At 36.0% G+C, this 23942-nt stretch overlaps 1 protein-coding gene across 4 annotated transcripts in view; it reads right to left on the bottom strand.

The window, feature by feature from the left end:
- The window catches only part of LOC136333261 (T cell receptor gamma constant 1), a 130244-nt gene that overhangs the window by 101808 nt on the left and 4494 nt on the right, over positions 1–23942 (bottom strand). For 2 of the 4 annotated variants that reach the window (XM_066272146.1, XM_066272149.1), the window contains exon 3: positions 8238–8293. In XM_066272146.1, the coding sequence (XP_066128243.1) occupies positions 8238–8293 (56 nt within the window). The remainder of the gene's footprint in view (positions 1–8237; positions 8294–23942) is intronic. The other 2 variants (XM_066272148.1, XM_066272150.1) reach the window with 1 other exon arrangement.

The following is a 23942-nucleotide window of genomic DNA, read 5'->3' as shown; positions in this document are numbered from 1 at the left end:
CCCTCTGTCTGTCGCTCTTTGTCTCTGTCACAAAAAAATTCATTGTGAACTTATTTAATTTTAATCCCTTTCATACTATGATATGTAGAGGATGAATGGCAAGGATAGGGGAGGAGAACAAGAGGGAACTTCGATGATCGTTTCTCAGATGAGAATCTTTATTGGCTTCTAAAGTAAAAAAAGAAAAACAAACAAACAAAATTACCTAGACACAAACAACAGTATGATTTTCAGAAAGGATGGGAGGAGGGCAGAGGTAGAAAGGTAAAGGGAGTATAAATGGTGACTGAGGGAGACATGAATTTGGGTTGTAAATTCAGGTTGTAATAAACTGATGATGTATTTTAGAATTGTACACCTGAAATCTATATAATTTTATTAACAATGTCACCACAATAAGTTCAATAAAAATAAAAAATGAGATCCAAGCTTGTGGCTCAGTGGATAGAGTTGGCCTGCCATGTGAATGTCCCAGGTTCAGTTCCCAGTCAGGGTACACAGAAGATGCTACTATCTGCTTTTTCCCTCCTTCCTCCTTCTCCCCTTCTTCCCCTCCCTCAGCCAGTGGTTCGGTTGGTTCTAGTATGGCCCTGGGCACTGAGGATAGCTCCGTTGGTGTAGATATCAGTCTCAGCTGCCAAAAATAGCTCAAGTACTCCATCATCAGCCCCAGATGGGGTTGCCAGGTGAACCCTGGTCAGGGCACATGGGGGCGTCTGTCTTGCTATTTCCCCTTCTTTCACTAAAATAAAATAAAATTAAATTAAATTAAATAATTAAATTAAATTAAAATAAGATAATACTCCCCTGTCCTACCACATGATTTTGTAACCTAATCTCTCTGGCCACACAACCTCGTGTCCATAACTCTGCAGACACTCACTCCTCACTTAACTGATTCTGGAATGCATCATTTTATCTTTCTTTTCCAAAAAATAAATGCCAGGAGGAAACTTTTTATTTTTTCCTAAAGGATATACTCATTGGCTTTAATGGGCATCAACTTCCACAAGTTCTTAATTTATCAAGTTACTTTTTAGCTTAAATGATGGCTCTCATGCCGAGCTTTTCTAGCTGATTTCTAATTTTATATGACATCTTAATGTCACACCTGAACGTCTCCAGATTTTAGTGCAGTATTTAAAACTGCACCTCCAAATTACTTAGGATGTCTTGAATTTAGACGCACGATAGCAACATTTCCAAACTTTCTATTGAAGTTTTTACTGATTGTTTTTAGAACTACTTATATCAATATAATCTGTTAATCAAATGCCCCAAATTTTGTTTCACTTTAGAAATGGCTCACCAAACGCCCATCTTATTTTGAATTTCATCTGAACGTTAAACTGACTATTACACCCTATTTTAAATACACCACATTTTGACGCTGAGTGTCTCCCTTAAAATTTGTATCCACCCTACAAGGCTGATGAGCTATTTTAGAGTTCCATCATTTTCTTTGTTTTCCTCTGCTGAATAAAATGGATAGATAATTGGAGTAATGATCAAAGGTATGGTTCTAGAGTTTCTTGTGGATAGAATGTCAAAATATATAACAAAATATCATGTATTTACAAAGGCATGTCACATGAATGCTGGAATGTTACTTGAATATATATTTATTATTAATCTAATGATTGAAATTATAAATGTTAGAACCCTTTCATTTTGATTTACAATTAAAATACAAATCTCTTACTTTTTTCTCTTTGGCTAGCTTGTAGTTAGTTTAATAATTCAAAGTGAAATTTTTTAAGAAAATAAAATTGGATATTTCTCATTTGAGAAGAAAAGGAAAAAAAATATTGAAAATTTCTGCCTGTGGAGCACAAACCTGATTTTCTTACTACAGCAGTAAGCAAACAATGTTGAGATTTTTAATGATGTTGTAGACATAATATATTAAATCGCTAATTATCATCTTAGGAAACTTTTTCTTCATAGTAATACTTCTGAATTTATTATACTAAAGAAATTGAAGATAAAATGACAAACGTGAAATATATTTGTGTGGTAACACACTATTCTTATCATTTATCCCTTTTTCTTAGGTTCTTTGCTTCATTCTTTTCAAGACTAAATAAATCTTGAACTTCATACTTTTCTTAATGTAATAGTTCATTGAGTATTAAATAACGTACTTGATTACATAAGGTTAGTACATGTATTTGGATAATTATATTACCTGTTTTTACATTTTTAAAAAACTTATTAATGATGTTTTCAGTGGTCAAAATTTTTATCTTGATGCTTATAATAGAAACCAGTTTAAAGAATAAATAAGTCTTCCAGTACATTTATATAGAGTATTTGTATTATCAAGTAATACATCTGAGTTAAACTACTTGAGTTGTTTATATTTATTAATATGCAGCAGTATGAATGATATCAACTGTGTTTTCAATTGAAAGTATGCTATTTCAAATGCACACATCTTTTATTACCATTTTTCTTTTATCAAATAAGTACTTATAACTACTTAATGTTTATATATGAATTTCAAACCTATGACATTTTAACTATATTTAATTGACTTTACATATTGACCATTTTCTATATGAATATTAACATTTTTTATAAATATGATCATGAAATCAAAACTTATTGGCTATAAATATTAGAATAAATAAATATTGGTTTTAGAAACAATATCAGTTAATAAAAACAATGAAGATTCAAATCACATATCCAACATTAAAATAGAAAACACATGTTAATCTCTTTTTTCTTGCGAAGTAAGCTAACAGTGGTGGTAAGAAGAAACCAATACCTACAAATTCATTGTTTTATGAGTAATTACAAGCACTGCTAATTCTCTGGGGAATTTCTGCTCTGTCAAAATTATTGACTGCAAACGACTCCTCATACTGTATACAATTTCCCTTTATATTTGAATTGGGGAACACCTATCCAGAAGCCATTATATGTTTGACAATGTGCAGGTTCTTCATTCACACCATTCAATTAATTCTCATACAATCCCTCTGGATAAGTACTCATCCCATTTTATGAATTAAGAAACTGAATAATTGCACATGGATTCAGTAAATATCACTAGAGATTAAAGCCTCTATGGTTTATGCTTACATTGTATGTGACCAGAATAATAGAGTAAATAAAAAAGTGCTTTCTTTTCATTTTGTAATTGTCTCTTCAGATTAAGTTTCCAGTGACATCATGATGCAGATATCCAAAAATAGACACTCAGTAACTTAGAACATTGCTCTAAAGTAGATGTTTTAGGTGCGTGAGAACAGGCTGAATAAATTTTTTATGAAATGTGAAAGCAGAAAAATATCATTTGATATTTGTATTGATATAATCTGCACTGGTATTTTTCACCTGTTATTTATTGAGATACAATTTTTAACCTTGTAGCTCTAATCTAATTAAAAAACTTAATATTAAGAGTGAATAGGGCCTGACCTGTGGTGGCGCAGTGGATAAAGCGTCGACCTGGAAATGCTGAGGTCGCCGGTTCGAAACCCTGGGCTTGCCTGGTCAAGGCACATATGGGAGTTGATGCTTCCAGTTCCTCCCCCCCTTCTCTCTCTCTGTTTCTCTCTCTCCCTCTCTCTCTCTCTCCTCTCTAAAAATGAATAAATAAAAAAAAAAAGAGTGAATAGGCCCTGGCCGGTTGGCTCAGTGGTAGAGCGTCGGCCTGGCGTGCGGAAGTCCCGGGTTCGATTCCCAGCCAGGGCACACAGGAGAGACGCCCATCTGCTTCTCCACCCCTCCCCCTCTCCTTCCTCTCTGTCTCTCTCTTCCCCTCCCACAGCCAAGGCTCCATTGGAGCAAAAGATGGCCCGGGCACTGGGGATGGCTCCTTGGCCTCTGCCCCAGGTGCTAGAGTGGCTCTGGTGGCAACAGAGCAATGCCCCGGATGGGCAGAGCATTAGCCCCTGGTGGGCGTGCCGGGTGGATCCCAGTCGGGTGCATGCGGGAGTCTGTCTGACTGCCTCCCTGTTTCCAGCTTCAGAAAAATACAAAAAAAAAAAAGAGTGAATATTTGCATTTTACCTGTGTCACTATAAATTTATATATGCAAGTTGCAACACCCTTATTTCACTTTGAGCTATTTCTAATTGTAAATGAAGATCATCTTATATTTAAGTTAATAGTGTTTGAGATAATGCTTTTTATAAACTAGTCATTTTTTGAAGCAGGTAACGATTAGTCTTGGAAATTGAAAGTATTTTGCAAATACTGTCCATTTTTTCTAAAGTGACATGTAGACTAGATGAGAATTAATATATCCAACCTTACTCTTGATTTCATAAAGAATCATATGGGTGGGTGGTAATCTGAATTCTGGAGAATTCAAATTTTTATCACTTCCATGTCCTAACCTTTGCGGTAGGTAATTTCTGTATTTAATTTTATTTAATCCTCACAACATCCACTTGAGATGGTTGTTGCATGTATAGAATGAATGGATGAAAACATATCAAAATAGTAACAGTAATGTGTCAATATTAAATTTCATTTTAAAAAATTTACTTAGAAAGTTTTTTGCCTGACCAGTGCTGGCACAGTGGGTAGAGAGTCAACCTGGGATGCTGAAGACCTAGGTTTGAAATCCTAAAATTGCTAGATGAGCATGGGCTTGTCACAGGCTAACCATTTTGACCGTGGGATTATCAACATGATCCCAAGGTTGATGCCGTGAGTCCAGGGTTACTGGCTTGAGCAAGGGGTCACTAGCTTGGCTGAAGGCTCCAACCCATCTAAGCATGTATGAAAAGCAATCAATGAACAAGTGCTACATCTACAAGTTGATACTGTCTCATTTCTCTCATTGTCTGCCTTTATCTCTGTTTCTCCCTTTCACTAAAAAAAAAGTTTAATTACAGTTGACATAAAATATTATGATAGTTTCAGGTATAGAGCATTGTGATTAGACATTTATAGAACTTACAAAGTGATTATTGTGATAACGCTAGTAACCGCCTGGCACCATGTATACTTATTACAATACTATTGACTATATTCCTTATGCTGTACCTTACATCCCCATAAAAACCTATAGAGAATTTTTGGTAAAAATGTATTTGTGCTAATAAAGAACATGCCTGAAAATAAGATCTCAACAGACTCAGAAAAACACTCTTTTTATCCCATATATTTTGTATTTTCCAATTTATTTCAGAATAGGCATGTACTACCTTTATAATTTTAATAAAGCAATAAACAGTAAATCAAACATTTTTTGCTAAAGGACAATTATATAGAAAATGATAGACCCAGAATCAAATTCTGTAATTTTCTCTGCTCTATACTTTCCTAAGAAAACATTTTTAGGACCCTAATAAATTATATCTGTGTCACCATTATTTAATTTGATTGCTGTATTTACATTGAGTATATTAATAAAGTAGAAAAAGTGACCAGAAAATTGCTTTTTATTTTATGAATTCACTTCTTTATATGATCACAACTACTAAGTAAACCAGAATATATCACTTCTTTTTATTCAGTGCTTTATTAACTTTGTGAAAATTCTTTGAAAACTTTCATTTGAGTGGATCTCATAGGCTAGAACATTCTTGTAAAATGTTCTCCCTTATTCAGAAAAGATTCCATTTTAAGCATCCTCTGACCAAATGACAAATCAAGCAAGTTTTCTTAGGGTTCTTTTTGGTATCAAATATATATAATATATAATTTTCTTTTAAAAATATTTCAACGTGAGAATACAATATGGACCTAATATCTCTACCCCGTATGGACCCACCATCACTCTCCCCATTTAACTCTTGATCAATGTCCTCCATGCTTGGCCAAGAGCCAACTGCATCAAAAACCTGGATGGAACCATTGACCTCTCTGAAAATCACCTGCCATGTGACCAAGCTGGGATTGAATCCAACAGTTCTGAGCCTGCAGAAGCACCTCGCCTGCAATAGCTGCGTTACTCGCCTCCCCTCCCTACTGAAACAGAAGAATTTAGAGAAAATTTACTGGTAACAATGGACTCTGTGCCAGGACCGACAGTTGAATCCTTCAGCCTTTTATCTGTCCTCTAGCTGAAAAGCCTTTATAGGTCAATTCCTTTGTGCTTGTTTTCTAATCATGCCCATATTTCTTTAATAGTTACATAAATATATAAATATTGACCCTGCTAACATTAAACAAAGATGAAGTCAGGCAAAATCACATGAGATCTGAATGTACTCAAGTCTGAAAAGCTGGCCCCTCTCGGCCTGAGCACCTGGGGTTTTAGGTCTTTCCCATCTTAACTCAGGTTGGAGAGTATGATTTCATCTAATCTCACCATTTTGCCTGAATCCTCTACCTCCCTTCTCCTCCTTTAAAGAGTTCTAATATACAAAGTAAGTTTCTCACCTAGAGTGTAATTTAAAGTTAATATTTCTATTTTCAAAGAGAAACAATAAGAGGAATAATAATTTAAGTATTTAATACATGTGTTTTGATATGTTTTACTGGTATTTTTTGGAGGTATTAAGGACTGGGTATATGCATTGATTCTAATGTAATTTCTTTCTAGAATCCAGTTCCCACTGATAGACCAGACGAGTTGTTACAGAGAATAAATTCTTAATGATGGTCTCTTAAACTATTTATAGCTGAACTACTAGTCCTTTGGAATTCATATCCTTACAGTTTCCAGGGCATTGACCAAATGACAAATGTTCTTTATTAGTACATTCTGTGCTGCTTATCAGAGGATCTTATTTGGTTTGGTATATTTTCTGCTGTCGCATCATGAGTAGAAAGAGCTCAGAGTTGTAATTCAGTTAGTGATGCAATTTAGTTTTTACCAATTACAATATTTCTAGCAAAGTTGATGCTAATACAGAAAGAAAATTGAGTGGTGTCAAAATGACTTGTCGTTTTATAGAAATACATTAAGAATCATATTTTGAGTATTTAATAAATGCATATTTCACCTGACTTACTTGACCATTCTGTGGAGAGAGAGGGATACCATGACTGGAAGCAGAAGCATTGTTTTCATGCTCGAGTAGTAATCCCAAGTACGAGCTATTACTAAGTAAGAAGTCAATTACAGAGTCCACTGTAGAGATCAGGCTATAGAAGAGTGAGTACTCGGGGACAAAAACATGGTAATGTTTCTAGTAGGAATAGTTCAGACCATGCACTTCAGAATAGACAAGTCTTTATTGAATCCTAAACTTTGGATTCAACAGTAACTAGTCATGTGACTTGAGGCAAGCCACCACTCTAATCTAAGACCCAGTTTCCTTATCTATGAACTGGGAATAAGAGGCTCGCCTCTACAGGGCTACTGAGGAATGAGACACAGCACTGAAACTATTTAGCATGGGATCTGGCTCTCAGTAAATATTAACTAATATCTTCCTCTTTAATGGAATGATCAAGTTCTTCCACCAAACAAAAAATATATCTATCTTATAAGTAATGCCTCTTACATAAGTTTAGAAATTAAATAGCTTATGATCTCAAGACCTTTTGCCTCTACAGTGGCCACAGGCCAAAGCACATGGAGACAAACCAAGCCAGAATCTGGAACACTTTTCTACTAAACCAGAAGCTTTGTGAGTGTTGGGACTATGTTCTTTAATCTCCTGTATTCAGCACAGAAAGTATCTTCTGTAAATGTTAACTAGAGAGCAAACTAACAAATGAGGATATAAAACCATGCAGACTCTTTTCATGGACTTTCAAGCTGAAATAGCTCATAAAGCTTATAGTTCCATTAACCTGGTGCCTCTCCAGGTCAATATATATAATAAGACTGTGATAGCACATTGCGATGTTCTGTATCATTCAGTGTAAGAATCATGCTTTGCCATGCTGTTAGAGCTAAGCTGAAAACCAATAGTACAGTTCTACCTGATTAGTGAGAAAACAGGGCACTGTTTTTCCTTCTCAAAATATAAAACAATTAACAGATAATTAATCAAATTATTTCTCAATGAAGTGAGCATCTGCAAGGAATATATTTTAAAGCAATAACTTATAGCAATGATTCACAGAGATAGTACTCAAAACATTTTAATTTCTAGCCTGAGTCTACCTTTTCTGTGTATGTGAATTCTAAGAATGGACTTTTAATCTGCTTACAGGCAGAGAAATAAATAAACCGTTTACAAACTAGTTTTCTTTTCATATGCAGTGTCTAGTAGCTGCAAAATTGCTATTCATATAAAGTCAGATTGAGATTATACCAGATAGTTTTATCTAAATACCATCTACCAGTTTTTCAAAAATAGAAATAAGTTACTTACCAGGAGGAATTACTATGAGTTTAGTTCCTTCTGCAAATATCTTCCTCCAGCCTGATCTAACACAATGGTTGCAGTTACTACAAAAATCTCACCGTATCCCAAACTACATGATGTGATCAACGTTGAGAAAAATGGCAATTTGTCTTCTTTGGAAGTTCTTAAATATAGATTTTGTAGCATCAGATATTTTATAAGTTTTCTTCAAATAAATTGATTGGATGTCTATTTTCCATGAAGGCAGAAATTATTGAAAGGGACTGCTGAAAAATGAAAAGAACAAGAGCAGGAAAAAAGAGAACAAGCCCATGTTGATTGACTAAAAGTTGGGTTACTTTTTTCAAAAATTACCAGGAAAAGTACTCAGAAGATTGAGTTTTTATTTCCAGGTGTTCAATTGTGTGAAACTGCTCAGAGATCACATCACAGGAAAGGCCCTTCTTTCTATTCTCACAAACACCAGGGCTGCTTCATCAGCACACTGGGAATGGATTTCTAAAAGGAGGAAGCTCTTCAGTAACTGAACATGCTAGTCTTACAACGCGAATAGACTTGAGAAATGTGAGCAAAATTGTCCACTCTTTATTTTTATTAATTTTAATGAGGTGACATTAATAAATCAGGGTACATATGTTCAAAGAAGACATCCCAGGTTATCTTGTCATTCAATTATGTTTTATACCCATCACCCAAAGTCAAATTGTCCTTCCTCACCTTCTATCTGTTTTTCTTTGTGCTCTTCCCCTCCCCCCACTCCCTCCCTCTTCTTCCCCCCTCCTTTGGTAACCACCACACTCTTCTCCTTGTCTCTTAGTCTTGTTTTCATGCCCCACCTATGTATGGAATCATGCAGTTATTAGTTTTTTCTGATTTACTTATTTCATTCCGTATAATGCTATCAAGATTTATACATTTTGTTGTAAATGATCTGATGTCATTATTTCTTATGGCTGAGTAGTATTCCATAGTATATATGTACCGTACACATCTTCTTTATCCAGTCATTTATTGAAGGGCTTTTTGGTTGTTTCCATGTCTTGGCCACTGTGAACAATGCTGCCATGAACATGGGGCTGCATGTGTCTTTACTTACCAATGTTTTTGAGTTTTAGGGTATATACACAGTACAAGGATTGCTGGGTCATATGGTAGTTCTATGTTTAGTTTTTTGAATAACAACCGTACTTTCTTCCATAATGGTTGTATTACTTTACATTCCCACCAACAGTGAATGAGGGTTCCTTTTTCTCCACAGCCTCTCCAACACTTGCTATTACCTGTCTTGTTGATAATAGCTAATCGGACAGGTGTGAGGTGGTATATCATTGTAGTTTTGATTTTCATTTCTTTAATAGCTAATGAAGATGAGCATCTTTTCATATATCTGTTGGCCATTTGTATTTCTTCCTGGGAGAAGTGTCTGTTCATGTCCTCTTCCCATGTTTTTATTGGATTCTTTGTTTGTTTGCTGTTGAGTTTCATAAGTTCTTTGTATATTTTGGATATTAGGCCCTTATCTGAGCTGTTGTTTGAAAATATCATCTCCCACTTAGTTGGCTGTCTGTTTGTTTTGTTGTCAGTTTCTCTTGCTGTGCAAAATCTTCTTAGTTTGATGTGGTCCCATTCATTTATCTTTGCCTTCATTCTTGCCTTTGGAGTCAAATTCATAAAATGCTCTTTAAAACCAAGTTCCATGAGTTTAGTACCTATGTTTTTTTCTATGTACTTTATTGTTTCAGGTTTTATATTTAGGTCTTTAATCCATTTTGAATTAATTTAGTACAGGGGGACAAACTGTAGTCCAGATTCATTCTTTTGCATGTGGCTTTCCAGTTTTCCCAGCACCATTTGTTGAAGAGGCTTTCTTTTTCCATTGTGTGTTGTTGACCCCTTTATTAAAAATTATTTGACCATATATATGTGGTTTTATTTCTGGGCTATATTGTGATCCATTGGTCTGAGTGTCTATTTTTCTGCTAGTTCCATGATGTTTTGATTGTCGTGGCTCTATAATATAATTTGAAGTCAGGTATTGTAATGCCCCCAGCTTCATTCTTTTTCCTTAAGATTGCTTTGGCTATTCGGGATTTTTTATAGTTCCATATATATCTGATGATATTTTGTTCCATTTCTTTAAAGTATGCCATTGGAATTTTTTTTTTTTTTGTATTTTTCTGAAGCTGGAAACGGGGAGAGACAGTCAGACAGACTCCCGCATGCGCCCAACTGGGATCCACCCGGCACTCCCACCAGGGGGCAACGCTCTGCCCACCAGGGGGCAATGCTCTGCCCCTCCGGGGCATCGCTCTGCCACAACCAGAGCCACTCTAGCACCTGGGGCAGAGGCCAAGGAGCCATCCCCAGAGCCCGGGCCATCTTTGCTCCAATGGAGCCTCGCTGTGGGGGGGAAGAGAAAGACAAAGAGGAAGAAGAGGGGAAGGGGTGGAGAGGCAGATGGGCGCCTCTCCTGTGTGCCCTGGCCGGGAATCGAACCTGGGACCTCTACACACCACGCCGACGCTCTACCACTGACCCAACCGGCCAGGGCTGCCATTGGAATTTTGATGGGAATTGCATTGAATTTGTATATTGCTTTGGGTAACATGGTCATTTTGATTATATTTATTCTTCCTATCCAAGAACGAGGAATATATTTTCATTTCATTGTATCTGTTTTGATTTCCCTTAACAATACTTTGTAGTTTTCATTATATAGGTCCCTTACATTCTTTGTTATGTTTACTCCTAGATATTTTATTTTTTGTTGCAACCATGAAGGGGATTATTTTTTGGAGTTCATTTTCTAATGTTTTGTTGTTGGCATAATACAGAAAGGCTATGGACTTTTGTATATTAATTTTGTATCCTGCGACCTTACTGTATTGGTTTATTGTTTCTAATAATCTTTTTGTAGAGTCTTTGGGTTTTTTGACGTATAGGATCATATCATCTGCAAAAAGTGAAACTTTTACTTCTTCTTTTTCAATATGAATGCCTTTTATTTCTTTATCTTGTCTGATTGCTCTGGCTAGAACTTCTAGTACCACATTGAATAAGAGTGGAGAGACTGGACAATCCTGTCTTGTTCCTGATTTAAGGGGGAAAGTCTTCTGTTTTATGCCATTTAATATGATGTTAGCTGATGGTTTATCATAAATGGCCTTTATCTTGTTGAGATATTTTCCTTCTATACCCATTTTGTTGAGTGTTTTAAACATAAAATTGTGTTGTATTTTATCGAATGCCTTTTCTGCATCTATTGATAAGATCGTGTGGTTTTTGTTCTTTGTTTTGTTGATATGGTGTATTGCATTAACCTTTTTACGGATATTTAACCATTCCTGAGATTCTAGGATGAATCCCACTTGATCATGATGTATTATATTTTTAATATGTTGTTGTATTCGATTTGCTAGTATTTTGTTTAGTATTTTAGCATCTGTATTCATTAGAGATATTAGTCTGTAGTTTTCTTTTTCTGTGCCATCCTTGCCTGAGTTCGGTATGAGGGTTATGTTGGCCTCATAAAGTGTGTTTGGAAGTATTGCTTCTTCTTCAATTTTTTGAAAGACTTTGAGTAGAATAAGAACCAAGTCTTTATTGAATGTTTGAAAGAATTCACTAGTATAGCCGTCTGGCCCTGGACTTTTATTTTATCCATTTCTTCTAGATTGTTGAATTTGGTGTCATACAGTTTTTTGTAGTATTCTACAATAATTCTTTGTATATCTATGATGTCTGTGGTGATTTCTCCTCTTTCATTTGGATTTTGTTTATATGAGTCCTTTCTCTTATTTCCTTGGTAAGTCTTGCCAAGGGTTTGTCAATTTTGTTGATCTTTTCAAAGAACCAGTTCCTTGTTTTATTAATTTTTTCTATAGTTTTTCTGTTCTCTATTTCATTTATTTCTGCTCTGATTTTTATTATTTCCTTTCTTCTGCTTGTTTTGGGTTGTCTTTTTTCTTCTTTTTCTAGTTCCTTAAGATGTGATGTTATGTGGTTTACTTGGGCTCTCTCTTGTTTGTGCATATAGACCTGAAGTGATATGAACTTCCCTCTTATTACTGATTTTGCTGCATCCCAGAGATTCTGATATGTCGTATTTCATTTTCATTTGTCTGTATGTATCTTTTGATCTCTGCGCTTATTTCTTCTTTGACCCATTCATTTTTTAGAAGTATGTTGTTTAATTTCCACTTTTTTGTGGGTTTTTCCCCCTCTTTTTTGCAGTTGAATTCTAGTTTCAAGGCTTTATGATCGGAGAATATGCTTGGTACAATTTCAATTTTTCTAAATTTGCTGATATTGTCTTTGTGGCCAACATATGGTCAATTCTTGAGAATGTTCCATATACACTAGAGAAAAATGTATACTCTGTCGCTTTGGGATGAAGTGTCCTGTAGATGTCTATCATATCCAGGTGTTCTAGTATTTCATTTAAGGCCACTATATCTTTATTGATTCTCTGTTTGGATGACCAATCTAGAGCCATCAGCGGTGTATTGAGGTCTCTAAGTATGATTGTATTTTTGTCAGTTTTTGTTTTAAGGTCAATAAGTAGCTGTCTTATATATTTTGGTGCTCCTTGGTTTGGTGCATATATATTAAGGATTGTTATGTCTTCTTGATTCAGTGTCCCCTTAATCATTATGAAATGACCATTTTTGTCTCTGAGTATTTTTTCTGTCTTGTAGTCAGCATTATTAGATATGAGTATTGCTACACCTGCTTTTTTGGGGGTGTTGTTTGCTTGGAGTATTGTTTTCCAGCCTTTCTCTTTGAATTTGTTTTTATCCTTGTTGCTTAGATGTGTTTCTTGTAGGCAGCATACAGTTGGATTTTCTTTTTTAATCCATTCTGCTACTCTGTGTCTTTTTATTGGTAAGTTTAATCCATTTACATTTAGTGTAATTATTGACACTTGTGGGTTTCCTATTGCCATTTTATAAATTGCTTTCTGTTAGTTTTGTATCTTGTTTGATTCTTCTCTTTTGTTTTTCTATCATTTGTTTTTGTTTTTTTGTATTCCATACTTCTTTCTTCTGTTGCTACCTTTTTTAAGTCAAGTGTTTTTGTGGTGGTTTTTTCAAGGGTGGTTACCATTAAGTAATGAAAAGGGTACCTACCATATTCATTGTAGTACCCTATCTTATGAGTTATTTCTGCACTTCATCGTCCTTTGCTACTGTTAATCTCCATCCTCTCCCGCCTTTTTTTTTCTTTTGTTGTCACAGTTTAAGTTTGGTTTTATTGTGTTCTTAGTGGAGCTGTTACTTGTGGTTTTGTTTTTTTTGTTCTTTGAATCTGGTTGGAAAACCCCCTTTAGTATTTCCTGGAGTGGGGGTTTTCTGATGATAAATTCTCTCATCTTTTCTGTATTTGTGAATGTTTTTATATCTCCTTCGTACTTGAAGGATAGCTTTGATGGGTATAGTATTCTTGGCAGAAAGTTTCTTTCTTTCAGGGCTTTAAATATTGGGGTCCACTCTCTTCTAGCTTGTAGAGTTTCTGATGATAATCTAATAGGTCTTCCTCTATATGTTGTACTCTTCTTTTCCCTGGCTGCCTTGAGAATGTTTTCTTTGTCATTGGTTTGTGTCATCTTCATTATGATGTGCCTTGGAGTGGGTTTGTTGGTGTTAAGAAAACTCGGTGTTCTGTTTGCTTCTTGAATTTGAGGCTTTAGTTCTTTCTACAGGCTTGGGAAATTCTTGTCTATTATTTGTTTGAGTATATTCTCCATTGCATTTTTTTTCTCTTCTCCCTCTGATATACCCTGTAGGGCTTTCTCGTTTTTTATTATTTTTGAGTCTCTTTCTTCTTCTCTCTGTTGTGCCTCAAGTTGCTTGTCTTCTATTTCACTAATCCTGTCTTCTATCTGGGCTGTTCTGTTAGCTACGCTTGTTACCTCATTTTTCAGCTCATGAATTGAGTTTTTCATTTCTGTTTGATTTTTTTTATAGTTTCAATTTCCTTGGTAATATATTCTTTGTGTTCATTGAGTTGTTTTCTGATCTCCCTAAATCGCCTTTCTGTGTTTTCTTGTATATCTCTGAGTATTTTTAAGATTTCTATTTTAAATTCTCTGTCATTTAGCTCCAAGGCTTCCAATATGTTAAATCTTTTCTCCATAGATTTTTCCACATCTATTTGTGTTACCTCTCTATCTTTTTTATCCATAATATTCTATTTCCTCTTTCTTATTGGCATCTGAGGGTAGTCTTTTTGATAGCACTAATTAGAATTAATAGAGTAAAAAGTAAAAAAAAAAAAGGAAAACACCCCACAAAAAAAACAGTAATAATTTATTATTTCCCCCTTTTTTCTTTCTTCTCTTCCCCTTCTCTCCCCTCCTCAGGGAAATATCGTGATGACCTGTGAATTATATTATGCTAAATGGAACAAAAACTGCCTATAATGGAGGGCCTGATTTGGGGTGAAGAGTTCAAAGGGCAAAAAAGGGAGAAGGGACCTACTAAATGCAAAAAAAATAGGAGAAAATCTTAGACAAGCATAAAATGATTTGCTTGTAAGTGATGGTCAACTAAGAGATATAATGTGAGGGATAAGAGGGAAACAGAAAAAAGGAGAAAAAAATAATAAAGAAGAAAAAAATAAAAATAATAAGTAAAAATCTGTTGTATTAAGTGGAGCGAACACTAAATACAATGGAGACCTTGGGTTGGGAGGAATGCTAGTAAGTTAAAAAGCAACGTAAAAATTACCCAAAATGCCACAAAAACAAACAAAAAAAAACCCAAAAGCAAAAAAAAAATAAAAAAAAACAAAACAAACTTGAGTTCCAAATTAAATAATTTGTTCGTGATTGAGGATTGAATGGGAGGAAAAGTAAAAGGAGAAAAGAAGAAATGAATAGAAAGGAAAAAATAAGAAAAAGAGAAAAATGAAGGAAGAATAAAAGGAAAAGAAAAAAAAACAAAAAAAACACAAAAGGGGAGAGAGTGAGAGTTAAGGGTTTTGGAGTGTAACCCTAAAGGAGAGTGAGAATGAAGAAAAGAAATAAAATGTAACACTCATGGGTAGTGTAGTTCAAGAAAAGGGAAGCACAAGATGGGCAGAGAATAAAAGGACCAAGGTGGAGGAAATAGAAATAATAATAATAAAGGCAATAAGATAGAAGAAACAAACAACAACAACAAAAAAATAGTGGAACAAGTTATAAAGTTGTGGATTTTTCTTGATTTTGAGAGGTTAACTTCTTTTTTCTTTTCTCTCCCTGTTCCTGGTCGGTGACTCTGTACCCCAGGTTCTGCCCCTGTGTCATGCTTAGGTAGGGATTTGCAGTTGATGGGATTCTATGGCAATGTCATATGGGATTCTATGGCTTTAGTCTCGCTGGTAGTCAAGGCTTGTTGGCGTTTGCAGGGTCCAACAATGAGAGAGTTTGCTTTCCTGGAGTCTCTCTCCTAGTCTCCCCTTCCTGAATTAGCAGCCTGGTGATCCAGCTATAAGGCTGCTACTGCTTCTGCCTAGGGAGTAAGGGGCTCAAAGTGCTAGGAAATCCCCACTCTATCCCCACTCAGCGCAAGGCTTTGGGTAAGGCTCTGGCAGTCAAAGCCTCCAGTGTAATCAGGTGGGGCTGGGAGTCAATTGTTGTCAAGGTGACTGTTCAGCGCCTATCATTCAGTTGGACCACTCAACCCAGGCTTTCCACACTTTGTAGCCTGTTTTGGCTGGGAAGAAGAGGCACTAGTCGCTGCTTGCTATATAGATCTTAATATCTGCCAAGTCCCTCTTGTTCGCGTATATCCCTGAATATGGAGGCTCTGTCAATCAGAAGTTGCCCTCGCCCCTTTAGCAAGAGGCACTAAAAAATATCAGCCTCTTGTCTTGGATTGCTGAACTGTGAGAGATCTTATCAATTAGAGCCCCGTGGGTGAGCAGATTTCGTGGGTTAAGCTAATTTCAGTGATTGGATCCACAGCTGTGCTCCAGAAGGTATTTCAGGCTGCCTGCGTGCACCTCCCCCAACGCTTGATTGTTAGCTTGAATGGCTGGGTGAGGTGCCCCGCCCATGGAGAGAATCTCCGGAGTAGGAAAGACAGCCCTGGCGCCTCTCCCGCTCGCCCCGCCACTGGCGGCTGGGGCTCACCGGACACGCGGGAGAATGGGGCACCCTGGGTGTGCAGGCAAGTGGGGAGCTCTGGGTGTGTGGGGCACCCAGGGCACACGCGCAAATGGGGTGCTTTGGGCACTGGTGGCTGGGGACTCTCACTCGCAGTGCGCAGGCCGCTGGGGCCGCTGGCGGTGCAAGGGAGCTCACTCTGCGACCAGACTGCGGTACCGGGGGCGTGCACCGGAGGCTGCTCCTCGCAGTGCCCAGGCTGCCGCTCCCCGAGTGTGGGCGGGTAGCTGCACGCGACTTACCACAGGCGCACTCCCTCCTCGGCTTGAATGAACGTCCGTGCGGTAGTTAGCTTCCTCCACACCCTCAGCTCTGACTCGTCTCTCAGATTCAAGTGATAACAGTCCTTTCACTTTCAGTTTGTGTGGAACTCCGAAATGCTCCGAGGATAAATTTTTCTGTTTCTAGTTGATAAATTTGTTGAGATTTTGGGGAGATCTGTCGGACACGCTGCTCATGGCACCATTTCCATGACGTCACCAACAAGTGGTTTAAAAAGCATTGGTACATATACACAATGGAATACTATGCGGCTGTGAAAAAGAGGGAAATCTTACCTTTTGTCACAACATGGATGGACCTGGAAACTCTTATGCTAAGTGTAATAAGCCAGGCAGAGAAAGAAAAGATTATATGACCTCACTCATTTGAGGAATCCAATGAACAATGTGAACTAAGGAACAGAATAGAGGCAGAGGTGGGATCAAAGTGACCAGAGGGAAAGGGGACAGAGGGAAAGGGGATGAGAGAATAGGATCAGAGAAGGAAAAGAGATTGGTGAAATTATATACACAATACACAGCATTATATAGAGAGCAGAAAAGCAAATCTTGGAGGAAAGGGGGGAGGGTGTGTGTAGAGGGAGGGAGGGGGAGGTTCAGTGGAACATGAGGGTGGGGGGATGTACTCAGTGGGACAGTTGAATCTATGTAAACAATAAATTAAAATAAATAAATAACATTTATTTTCAAAGTTCGATTAATACTAGTTTCAGAACTAGCACTGGTAATAGGCAGTTAGTAAATTTAAAAGGATAACAGGGATTAATTCTAAAGCAACATTTTTCTAAAATCCAGTTCCCACTGATCAAACTCCTGCATGCTTCCCAACCAGGATCCATCCTCGATGCTCGAATCAACCGAGCTATCCTCAGTGCCTGAGGCTGATATTCAGACCAATCAAGCCACTGGCTGCATGAGGGGAAGAGAAGATGGTCGCCTCTTATGTGTAGCTTGACCAGGGATTGAACCCAGGACATTAGCACTCTGGGTTGACACTCGATTCACTGAGCCAACTAACTGTTCAGGGTCAAGAATTAACTCTTTTTTTTTTTTTTTACAGTGACAGATAGAGAGAGTCAGAGAGAGGGATAGACAGGCAGGAACGGAAAGATGAGAAGCATCAATCATTAGCTTTTCGTTGTGCGTTGCAACACCTTAGCTGCTCATTGATCACTCTCTCATATGTGCTTTGACTAAGGGCCCTCAGCAGACTGAGTAACCCCTTGCTTGAGCCAGCGACCTTGGGTCCAAGCTGGTGAGCTTTTGCTCAAACCAGATGAGCCCACGCTCAAGCTGGCGACCTCGGGGTCTCGAACCTGGGTCCTCTGAATTTCAGTCCGATGCTCTATTCACTGCGCCACCACCTGGTCAGGCAAGAATTAACTCTTAATGATGGTCTCTTAAGCTATTTATTGCTGAAATACCGCTTCTTTGGACTTACTGCTTTTACAGTTTCCAGGGCATTGACTATACATTCTGTGCTGCTTATCAGAGGATCCTAGTTGGTTTGGTAATTCTGCTGTCCTGTTATTAGTGGAAGGCAGCTCTGAGTTATGCAATTCCGTTAGTGATGGAATTTAGTACCAGCCTTAGTTCTTTTATGAGCCACAATATTTCTAGCAAATTTGATGCCAATACAAAAGGAAAATTGAGTGGAATGGTGTCAAAATGACTTGTTTTTTCTTTTAAAAAAAATTTTCCCCACTGATTGAAATACAGAGAAATGAAGGGAGAGAGATCCATCAACTTGTTCCCCTTAGTTGTGTAATTATTGATTACTTCTCCTATATGCCCTGACTGGGGATCAAATTGTTGAACTTATTGCATGGGGACAACACTTCATCCACTGAGTCACCTGGCCAAGGCAAAATGACTTGTCATTTTATAAAAATAACATAAAAATCATATTTTGAGTATTTTGTAAATGCATATTCAACATGACATATTTGATTGTTTTGGGGACAGAGAGAAGTGTCATGGTGAAAATAGAGCATTGTTTTTAGGCAAGAGTAGTAATATCAATTATTAGCTGTTACTAATTAAGAATTCAGTTAAAGAAGACCATGAAAAAAGTCAAACTTTAGAAGATAGAAAACTTAATATTCAGAAGACAAAAAGATGACTTAATGTTTTAATATCACATAATGGTCCAGATCATGTACTTTGGAACAGGCAAGTCTGTATTGAATCCTAAACCTAGCCATATTAGCCAGTCACATGACTTGAGGCAAATAACCACACTACTTTAAACCTCCGTCTTCTTATCTATGATATTGGAATAACAGAATCTCCTTCACAAGGCTATTGAGAAATGAGATACAGCACTGAAACTATTTAGCATGGGGTCTGGCTCTCAATAAAAATTAGCTGTTATCATTATCTTTAATGAGAGGTATATTTCATAAGCAATAATTCTCACATAAATTAAGAAAGTAAACAATTCATGAACACAAGACCTCTGCCTTTATGGCAGCCACAGACAGAACATGGGGGCCAACCAAGCCAGAATCTAGAATACTCATCTACTAGACTAGAAATTTTTTGAATGTAGAGACTATGTATTTTTCATTGTTTTATCTTCTGTATTCAGCACAGAAAATATCTTTTGTAAATGTTTGCTGGAGAACAAATGAATAAATGAGAATGTAAAGCCATGCAGATTGTTTTCATGGGCTTTGGAGCTGAAATGGCTTATTGAGCTAATAGTTCCATTAAACTGGTTCATCCTTAGCGTGATATAACAAGACTTGTGATAACAAATTGTGATGTTTTGTATGATGCACTGTACAAATTACGCTTTTACCATGCAGTTAGGGATGAGAGGAAAACTAATAACATAGTTTTATCAGATTATTGAGAGTACAAAGCACTGTTTTTTTAATCAAAATATAGAAACAAGATAATTACTGAAAGTCTCTCTCAATTAAATGACTGTCTACAATAAAATATCTTAAACCAATAGCTGTACTAATGGCTCACAGAGACGGTACTTACAAAATATTGAGTCTACCCTTTTTTGTGTATGTGTATGCTAAGAAAAGAATTTCAAACTGCCTATAAGCAGGAAAGTAAACAAATCATTCATGAAGTAGTTATTTCCATGTACAGTTATCAATAGTGGAAAAATTGTTGTTCATATGCTGAGGCTGAGAATGTGGTGAAAGGGGGTGATCCTAAATTGTTTTATCTAAATAACATCTTCCAGTTTTCAAAAAAAAGAGTTATTCACCAGGAGGAATTATTATGAGTTTAATTTCTTCTGCAAATATCTTGACCCAGTCCTATCTAACACAATGGTTAGTCTCCTACAAAAACCTCACCAAGCTTCATGATGTGACCAGCATTGAGAAAAATGGCAATCTGATCTTCTGGGTTTCTTTGGAAGTCCTTAAATACAGATTTTGTGGCATCTGATATTTTATGTTTTCCTCAGATAAAGTGATTGGATGTCTGTTTTCCATAAAGGCAATAATCATTGAAAAGGATTGATAGAAAATGAAAAAAATAAGAGCAGGACAAGAAAAGATCAAGCCCAAGTTGATTGGCTATAAGTTAGGTCACTCCTTTTCTAAATTACCCGGAAAAGAAGTCATGGGATGTACGGACAACATCTTGTGAGCAAGCATTACCTCTGGCTCTGAGGATGAAGCTGTGAAGTGGGCATGGTGGGCACTATCCATTCACAACAGAACACAGCACCCAACATAATGGGAGAGGATATGATGGTCAGATGAAAATTATATTTAAAAGTGTTTAACTGAGCATTTTAAGTTATAATTAGTTAGAGCTTCAAATATCTTTTGTATTTATTGTATATATAAATGGTGTCAATACAATTCACTTCTGGTATCTTGTCTCTTTTCCCCCCTTATTCCATGACCATTAGAAGAATTATTTGGAGCTTTATGAATTGTCTATATCTCACGATCCATGAAGAATTTAAGTTATTAAATACAAAATAGTAAGTAAAGAGTTATAAAATCTTTTATTAAGTTTGCAAGAAAATATGAGAAGTATATGAAGAAAACAGTATAAGAGATTTTACTAAAAGGCATAAAACAAAACCTGAATAAATTATAGATATACCATGTTCATCAAGAAAAACTCAATAACATGAATAAGCTAATATTTCCTAAATACCTATATATAAATTGACTGCAATTCCAGTTAGAATTGCAACAATATTTTATTTTTGTTCTATGGTGTAAGGTTGGGGGTGGGTAAGGACTTTAAATGTTAAAATGGAGAACAAATATAAGATATTGAAATATTATTTTTAAAAAGTATTAATGAATAGACATTTGCATAGAAGATAATACTTTTTACAAACTTGGAATAATACAATAATAGTATAAAAATAATGAAATAAAATAAAGCAGAAGTCCTCCAGAAAATGCTTTAAATATATATCAATATTAAAATATGATGCGCAATTTTTAAATTGTACAGAAATGATAGCTTATTTGAAATTTTGACTTTACACTATTGATGATTTGCTGTGAAAACAAAAACAACTCTCTACCTCATACCATATACAATAGGTTCCAAGTGGATTAAAATTTAAATTAAAAAGCTGCTAGAAACAATTGCACCAAGCATATTTTCTGATCATAAGACCTTAAAACTAGAATTCAACAGCAAAAAAAAGGTTAAAAAACCCATAAAAATGTGGAAACTAAACAACATAATTTTAAAAAATGAGTGGATCAAAGAAGAAATAAGTGCAGAGATCAAAAGATACATACAGACAAATGAAAATAATAATACAAAATATCAGAATCTCTGGGATGCAGCAAAAGCAGTAATAAGAGGGAAGTTCATATCACTACAGGCCTATATGAACAAATAAGAGAGAGCCCAAATAAACCACTTAACCTTCCATCTTAAGAAACTAGAAAAAGAAGAACAAAGACAACCCAAAACCAGCAGAAGAAAGGAAATAATAAAAATCAGAGCAGAAATAAATGAAATAGAGAACAGAAAAACTATAGAAAAAAATTAATAAAAGAAGGAACTAGTTCTTTGAAAAGATCAACAAAATTGACAAACACCTGGCAAGACTCATCAAAGAAAAAAGAGAAAACTCATATAAACAAAATCCAAAATGAAAAAGAATTAATCACCACAGATATCATAGATATACAAAGAATTATTGTAGAATACTATAAAAAACTATATGCCACCAAATTCAACAATCTAGAAGAAATGAATAAATTCCTAGAAAAATACAATATTCCTAGACTGAGTCATGAAGAAGCAGAAAGCCTAAACAGACCCCTAAGTGGGGAGGAAATAGAAAAAAAACTATTAAGAACCTCCCCAAAGCCTGACCAGGTGGTGGCACATTGGATAGATTGGGTTTGTTGGGGTTAAGAAAACTCGGAGTTCTGTTTGCTTCATGAATTTGAGGCTTTAGTTCTTTCCACAGGCTTGGGAAGTTCTCATCTATTATTTGGTTGAAATCTCCATTCCATTTTCTCTCTCTTCTCCCTCTGATATACCTATTATTCTTATGTTATTCTTTCTGATGGAGTCAGATAATTCTTGTAGGGCTATCTCATTTTTTTTTTAATTTTTGAGTCTCTTTCTTCTTCTCTCTGTTGTGCCTCAAGTTGCTTGTCTTCTATTTCACTAATCCTCTCTTCTACCTGGCCTGTTCTATTAGCTAAGCTTATTACCTAGTTTTTCAGCTCGTGAATTGAGTTTTTCATTTCTGTTTGATTTGTTTTTATAGTTTCAATTTCCTTGGACATATATTCTTTGTGTTCATTGAGTTGTTTTCTGAGATCCCTAAATTGTCTTTCTGTGTTTTCTTGTACATCTCTGAGTATTTTTAGGATTTCTATCTTGAATTCTCTGTCATTTAGCTCCAAGGTTTCCAATATATTAAATTTTTTCTCCATAGATTTTTCCTCATCTATCTGTGTTACCTCTCTTTCTTTTGTATCCATGATATTCAATTTTCTCTTCCTTAATGGCATCTGAGGGTGGTTTTGTTGATAGTATTAATGAGATTTAATAAAGAATAAAAAGTTAAAAAAATAAAAAATCAAAAAAGTTTTTTTTAAATTAATAATAAAATAAAGAAAAATAAAATAATATAAAAAATTTTTAAAAATTAAAAAAAGGAAATTATTCCCCCCCTTTCTTCCTCTCCTCTCCTCTCCCCTCCTTCTTGAGAAAATCTTGTTGTGAACTGTGAATTATATTGTATTTAATAGATCAAACAATGCCTGTAATGGAGGGCCTGAACTGGGGAAAAGTAATAAAGGGGCAAACATAAATAAATAAATAAATAAATAAATAAATAAATAAATAAATAAAGGGAGTATGGACCCACAAAAAGCAAATAATGAAAAAATTTGGATCAAGAATAAAATGATTTGCGTTTAGGTGTTAGTTGACTAAGAGTTATGATGAGAGGAATAAGAGGGAAACAGGAAAATGGGGGGGCAAATTAAAAAATTACTATTGTATTTAGTGGAACAAGAGCTTGATAAAATGGAGAGCCAGAGATGGGAGCACTGCTAGTGAGTTAAAAAGGTGAAGTAAAAACCCCCCAAAATGCCACAAACATAAGTTTGAGTCCCAGATAAGATAATTTGTTCGTTATTGAGGTTTGAAAGAGAGGAGACGTAAAGTAGAAAGGAAGAAACTAATATAGAGGGAGAAAAGAAAGAGAGAGAGAGAAAAAAAAGAGGGAACCACTAAAAGAAGAAAAAAGAAAAAAGAGGAGAGAGAGAGATTTAAGGGTTTTGGAGTGCAACCCTCATAGAGAGAAAGGAAGAGGAAAGAAAAGATAATGGGAGATGTAACACTTATGGGTAGTGTAGTTCAAGGAGAGGAGAAAGTAAGACCGGTAGAGAGTTAAACGACCAAATTGGAGGAGGAAAAAAAAAAATCAAGGATGAAGATAAGAGAAACAAACGAACAAATATAATAAAATGGGATAGGTTGTAAAGTCTGCAGATTATTCTTGATTTTGAGAGGTTATCTTCTTGCTTTTTCTTTTCTCTTCCTCTTCCTGGTCGGTGGCTCTGTACACCGGGTTCTGCCCCTTTGGCATGCTCAGGTAGAGGTTTGCAGTTGATAAGTCTCTATGGCGATGTCGTGTATTGTGCTTTAATCACGTTGGCAGTCGAGGCCCATTAGCATTTATAGTCTCCGACAGTGAGAGAATCTGTGTTCCTGGAGCCTCTCTCCTAATCTTTCCTTCCTCAATTAGTAGCCTGATAATCCAGCTATGGGGTTGCTGCTGCCTCTGCCTGGATAGTAAGAGGC

Source organism: Saccopteryx bilineata, chromosome 4, assembly GCF_036850765.1.
Source record: "Saccopteryx bilineata isolate mSacBil1 chromosome 4, mSacBil1_pri_phased_curated, whole genome shotgun sequence".
NCBI lineage: Eukaryota > Metazoa > Chordata > Mammalia > Chiroptera > Emballonuridae > Saccopteryx > Saccopteryx bilineata.
The sequence above is the reverse complement of the archived record's forward strand: the minus strand, read 5'-3'. Positions and strand labels throughout refer to the sequence as shown.